This window comes from Cariama cristata, unplaced genomic scaffold (genome assembly GCF_000690535.1).
Source record: "Cariama cristata isolate BGI_N322 unplaced genomic scaffold, ASM69053v1 scaffold22803, whole genome shotgun sequence".
In the NCBI taxonomy this organism is placed as follows: Eukaryota; Metazoa; Chordata; class Aves; order Cariamiformes; family Cariamidae; genus Cariama; species Cariama cristata.
The window spans coordinates 3,671-9,441 of record NW_009608152.1 but is presented as its reverse complement, the minus strand read 5'-3'; the positions used below and the strand labels follow the sequence as shown (position 1 = coordinate 9,441).

Genomic DNA, 5,771 nt, shown 5'->3' with positions numbered 1-5,771 from the left:
GTTGGCTGTCTGGGCTGCCAGCGCACATGGCCGGGTCACGGTGAGTTTCTCGTCAACCAACACCCCAAGCCCTTCTCGGCAGGGCTGCTCTCCATCCCTTCATCCCCAGCCTGTATTGATACCGGGGCTTGCCCCAACCCAGGTGCAGGACCTTGCGCTTGGCCTTGTTGAACTTCATGAGGTTCATGTGGGCCCACTTCTCAAGCTTGATTAATTTCATTTAGATTAAATGAAAAGAGAAATATTTGAGTAATATTAAAGTTCAGTGTACAGGGCGATCAAAAGTGCCAGGGAATCCTTGACATAGCTGGCAGAAGTCAGACTTGTGCTTTTACTTTGGGTGAATTCCGCCTAAGAGAACGTGTGTTTTCTTTGCCAGGCCACTTTCAAGGGCTGGATGGACATCATGTATGCAGCAGTAGATTCCAGAAAGGTAACGTGCATGACCGCAAACTCACCTCCCAGTATTTTACTCTGCTATTTTACTTCGGTAAAATTAAGAGTAAAAATTGTAAAACTCTGCTTATATTCTGTATGTAATGCTGTGATTGTTTCATTTACTCTGTTAGTGTGATAAGTTAAAAGATGGTCAAGAAGAATCCCCGAAAAGGGCAGGATTCTTCTGGTTGCTTTAGGGGCAGGGAAACTCCTGAAAGGGGTACAAGGAAGCTCTGTATTTCATCATCGGAATAAATTATGGGGAGGAATTAGCCAGAAGGTCTGCCACGAACCTTGCGTCTACATGGGAGCCCAAGTGTCGGTTTGAATCCAGTTTTGAAATGCTGTCTGGGGTGGAGCTCTTTCTTCAGGCACTTTTCTTGTTCTTGCATGTTGGAATCATGCAAATACCTTTACTTCCTTTTTGCTTTCTAGTTTATTTTTTTCCCTTCTCTTCTCTTGGTTTGATATGAAAAGATTTTCAAATGGATTTTCTTGTCTGATGCTGAATGCAGGGTGGGAAACAAGTAGTAGGGCTGTGTCAGGACAGTGTAAAAAAGGTTCTTCTCGTTTTGATCAGCTGATGGTCTTACATGTCCCTCTTCAAAAGAAAGAACGATGGCTTCACTTTGACAGCGCTTGTCATTTAAATGATCATTTCCTTTGTGATTTGCAAATTTCTATATATTTTCTGGGCACTGACCTCATTTACAGTGAAAGTACAGTTTAAACTATAGCGTATTATATTTCTGAAAATTAGGTCACCGTCCTCCTGGTATATGCATACAATAGACAGGCATATACTTTTACTTTACTTTAACCAGTGTGGGGACACGGTTTTCCGTAGCTAACTACAGCTTTGTAAAGCAAGACTGCCTTACATGGGAATGCTTGGAAACACGACCCGTCTCATTTTGACTACTTTTGTGCGATGTCTTTGAAATATCATTTATTTCTCTTCTGATCTCCCATTCAGCAAGAAGAGCAACCCAAGTATGAGGACAACATTTACATGTACATATATTTTGTTATCTTCATCATCTTCGGCTCCTTTTTCACCCTGAACTTGTTCATTGGTGTCATCATTGACAACTTCAATCAACAAAAGAAAAAGATAAGTGATCTGTGTTTGCTGTTTAGTAGGGGAGGTGCGACCTGTTAGAGGAACGTTGAGTCTTCAGGCTGATGGGTTTTTCTGCAAAATGAAGGCCAAGGACCTTCAGTCCGGGGCACAGCCCTCCCCTCGTAGAGCTGTGGGCTGCAGAACCACTGTGGCTCGTGGTGCCCCGCTCCCCTCCCAGCCCCCTGAGAGCGGCTGGATGGGCTGGGGGAGTGCAAGAGGCAGCCCAAAGCTTTGTGCAAAACCCTAGCCAGATCAGGCGTTTTCCCTGGACTACATTTTCATGCATTTCTGGTGGTTTTTTGCCTTGACGAAAATACACAGACTGGAAGTAAGATGTCTTCCTTGCCTCGCCCTCCGTCTGTCTCTCCTACACTGCTTTTCTTCTCCGTAAGTCAAGCCGAGGATTTGCATCTAGGCAGTACCTGCTAAATGGCCTGGCACCTCTGCTGCCTGTTTGTCGCAACGGAGAGAGAGGGGATGGGGAGGGATGTAGTGCAATAAACCAGGTTATTCCTAGGGAAAGTGCTCAGTTCTTGTTAAAGGAAAATCAGTGCACCTTGGGGATTCGTATGAGTTCTCTCTGTCTAAAATAGCTGCCACCAACTTCCCATATGGCAGGTATCCTCATGACTTAGCTAGGATGTTATTCCTTTCCCTTCTGGTGTACGAGCTGATTGTAACCAGTTTTCCTTTCGCCCCTTTACTTTGGAGGTCAAGATATTTTCATGACAGAAGAACAAAAGAAGTACTATAATGCCATGAAGAAACTGGGCTCAAAGAAGCCTCAAAAACCTATTCCCCGACCTCTGGTGAGTATGTTATAAAGAGAACTGAAGGCAAAAAACCTGCAGGGTAGACTTTCAAAGGAGCTTCGGCTCCAAGAGCATCCTTTGTTCTAACTCATGCTGGACTCCACATCACCGTCTTCTTGTCATTATAATTCAGGTGTCATCTGAGAAAGGTTAAAATGCGGCAGCTGCGGTTGATGTCAGTCAGTTGGCTGACTTGAACCAGCAAAACAATCTGAAAACCCTGTCTGGCTGAGAGGCTTTAGACGGAGGGTAGGAGGCCTCTTGGCATTAGTGAGCGGGATCCTGGACAATTAGACAGCCTTGTGGGTCGCATTGGTCGAGACCTAAGCCCATTTCCCTGCTTTCTGAAAGGCTTTGCCTGGGACAGTGGGTGAGTCCCTTAGATACTGCTGTAGGTAAAGCATCCTGCTGCTCTGCCTGCTGCCAGGACACCAAAGAGGTGGTGGAAATCTCGTCCAGGTGCCCTGCAGTCAGTCACCACTGCGAGGCAGACCTGGTCGCTTTCTCCAGTTGTGAACCGAAGCGTATCGCCCCGCCTTTGGTCTCAACAAAGAGGAAGATACGCTGGTAATAGGGTTGTGGTGGCATGTTTGGGGTATAAATAATATCATTTTCCTACCTTTCCCGTAAACAGATTGAATTGTGGCTAAAGTTCACCTTGAAAGCTTCATAAGATACTGAAAAGACTATGTCCTCATCCCTCTTTGCACCAACAGTGAAATAATTTGTTGACTCATGGTAGATTTTTGTTCAAACTTGTTTGGTTCATTGTCTGTCTCTTCTGTTGCACAGAACCGCATTCAAGGAGCTGTCTTTGACTTTGTTACTCAGCAAGCATTTGATATAGTCATCATGATGCTCATTTGCCTCAACATGGTGACCATGATGGTGGAGACAGACACACAAAGCAAGCAGATGGAGGACATCCTTTACTGGATCAACCTGGTGTTTGTCATCTTCTTCACCTGTGAGTGTGTGCTGAAGATGTTCGCCTTGCGGCACTATTATTTCACCATCGGGTGGAACATTTTTGACTTCGTGGTTGTGATTCTGTCCATCGTGGGTAAGTGCGACACCAGTTAGATAGAGGTCTGTGAGCGCTGGGCTGTCTTGGTGCTTGCAGAGTAGAGCACATTCCTGTCTTTGAAGGGGCTGCAGAGGTACCAGGACTTCCAGGTTCTCTTTTTAGCCTTGCGAAGAGGCTGTGGCTGAATTTGGCAGCTTGAAGTCCTGACCAATGCACCCTTCTCCCTCTGTTCTGGCATTCGTTTCCAGTTGTGTGGAGTAAAACACTTGACAATTACTCTCCCTGTCTATAAAAACAATAATTTCACTCACCTCATCAGAATGTTATAATGCCTACTAACTGGAAATAGCATTGCAGTGCTTCCTACATCAGCATGTGATTTGCGCTCCTGTTTTCAGTTTGGTTGAATGTTGAATCAATCAGTTTCCTCCAACAGGTTTTTGGTTTTTTAGCATCTAGTCTATAAAATACGGGTAACCTCACAAATACAACAGGGTCACTCAGAAAGCTTGGCTGCACACAGCTCTGCCCAGGCATACTGACGAAACACCAACCTTTAGAGGCTGTCCTGCAGTCTAAAACTCAGATCCAGGTTTGTCTGCCGCTTGAAATAAGATTCGTCTTACACGTTTTTTTGGCAACTTCAAAGTAGAGTCCATAGCCTGACTCCCGTGGCAGAGTTAGGCACCGAGAGCGAGACATCGCCAAGAAGCAACGCATCCATCCTTATCCAGGTGGAATGAATGGCTTTGCAGCTGCACCTCTCTCCCTCTCCGTCTAGGAGAGCTGTTTAGGGAGCCCGAGCATCTAGCCAAGACTTAGCTGCCTGAAGGTGAGGCCTCTCAATCACAGACCCCCTTTGAAAGTCCGACCGAGGTGTCCTGTGTGCCCAATCCCTTGACTAGGTTCAGAAGAAGCAGCAGCAGCCTGCACGTCTCCATTGTCACACTTGTTCCTTCTCTTCTTCTTTAGGAATGTTCCTGGCCGAAATCATTGAGAAGTATTTTGTGTCACCCACTCTCTTCCGAGTCATCCGACTGGCTCGCATTGGGCGTATCCTGCGTTTGATCAAAGGAGCCAAAGGAATCCGCACCTTGCTTTTTGCCTTAATGATGTCCTTGCCTGCCTTGTTCAACATCGGCCTTTTGCTGTTCTTGGTCATGTTCATCTTCTCCATCTTTGGCATGTCAAACTTTGCCTACGTCAAGCATGAGGCTGGCATCGATGATATGTTCAACTTTGAGACCTTTGGCAACAGCATGATCTGCTTGTTCCAGATCACCACGTCAGCCGGTTGGGATGGCCTGCTGCTGCCGATCCTAAACCGGCCGCCAGACTGCGACCTAGACAAGGAGCACCCCGGGAGTGGTTTTAAGGGGGATTGTGGGAACCCTTCGGTGGGGATATTTTTCTTTGTGAGTTATATCATCATCTCCTTCCTGATCGTGGTCAACATGTACATTGCCATCATCCTGGAGAACTTTAGCGTGGCGACAGAGGAGAGCGCAGATCCCCTCAGTGAGGACGACTTTGAGACCTTCTACGAGATCTGGGAGAAATTCGACCCCGATGCCACGCAGTTCATAGAGTACAGCAAGCTCGCAGACTTTGCTGATGCTTTGGAACATCCTCTCCGCGTCCCAAAACCCAACACCATTGAACTGATTGCCATGGACCTGCCTATGGTAAGTGGAGACAGGATCCACTGTTTGGACATCCTCTTTGCCTTCACCAAACGTGTCCTGGGGGACAGCGGAGAGCTGGATATACTGAGACAGCAGATGGAGGAAAGATTTGTGGCATCCAACCCTTCCAAAGTGTCTTACGAGCCCATCACGACTACGCTGCGGCGTAAGCAGGAAGAAGTTTCGGCAGTGGTTATCCAGAGGGCTTACAGGGCTCGTCTAGCAAGACGGGGCTTTATTAGCCGGAGGCCTGTCTCCACAAAACTGGAAAACGGAGGAGCAAACAGGGAGAAAAAAGAAGGCACCCCGTCTACCGCCTCTCTCCCGTCGTACGACAGTGTTACCAAACCTGAGAAGGAGAAACAGCAACGGGCGGAGGAAGGAAGACGAGAAAGAGCGAAAAGGCAAAAAGACGTCAGGGAATCCAAGTGTTGAGACAAAATAATAGAATTGTACAAATTAAAATACTTGCAAGTGAAAAGATTGTTTACAAACTTCATGAAATATATCAATACAGAACAGCTGTGGAGACACTTACCTGAAGATCTTATACCAAACATAGTCTGCTTACTGTGTGACAGCGTTGCATCTAAAGCAGTGACCTACCACCTGTTTAAAGGACCCTTGTAAACAAACATTTAAACACAAAAAAAGGAAAAAAAAAAAAAAAAAAGGATTTTCTATTG

At 46.3% G+C, this 5,771-nt stretch overlaps 1 protein-coding gene across 1 annotated transcript in view; it reads left to right on the top strand.

Annotated features, from left to right (window-relative positions):
• Positions 1-5,539, top strand: part of LOC104159186 (sodium channel protein type 8 subunit alpha-like) — a 44,310-nt gene extending 38,771 nt beyond the window's left edge. The window contains 5 exon segments of the mRNA XM_009697027.1: positions 380-433; positions 1,415-1,552; positions 2,266-2,370; positions 3,166-3,436; positions 4,373-5,539. Of these exon segments, the coding sequence (XP_009695329.1) occupies positions 380-433; positions 1,415-1,552; positions 2,266-2,370; positions 3,166-3,436; positions 4,373-5,520 (1,716 nt within the window). The 3' untranslated portion in view covers positions 5,521-5,539.
• Positions 5,540-5,771: the final 232 nt, after the last annotated feature.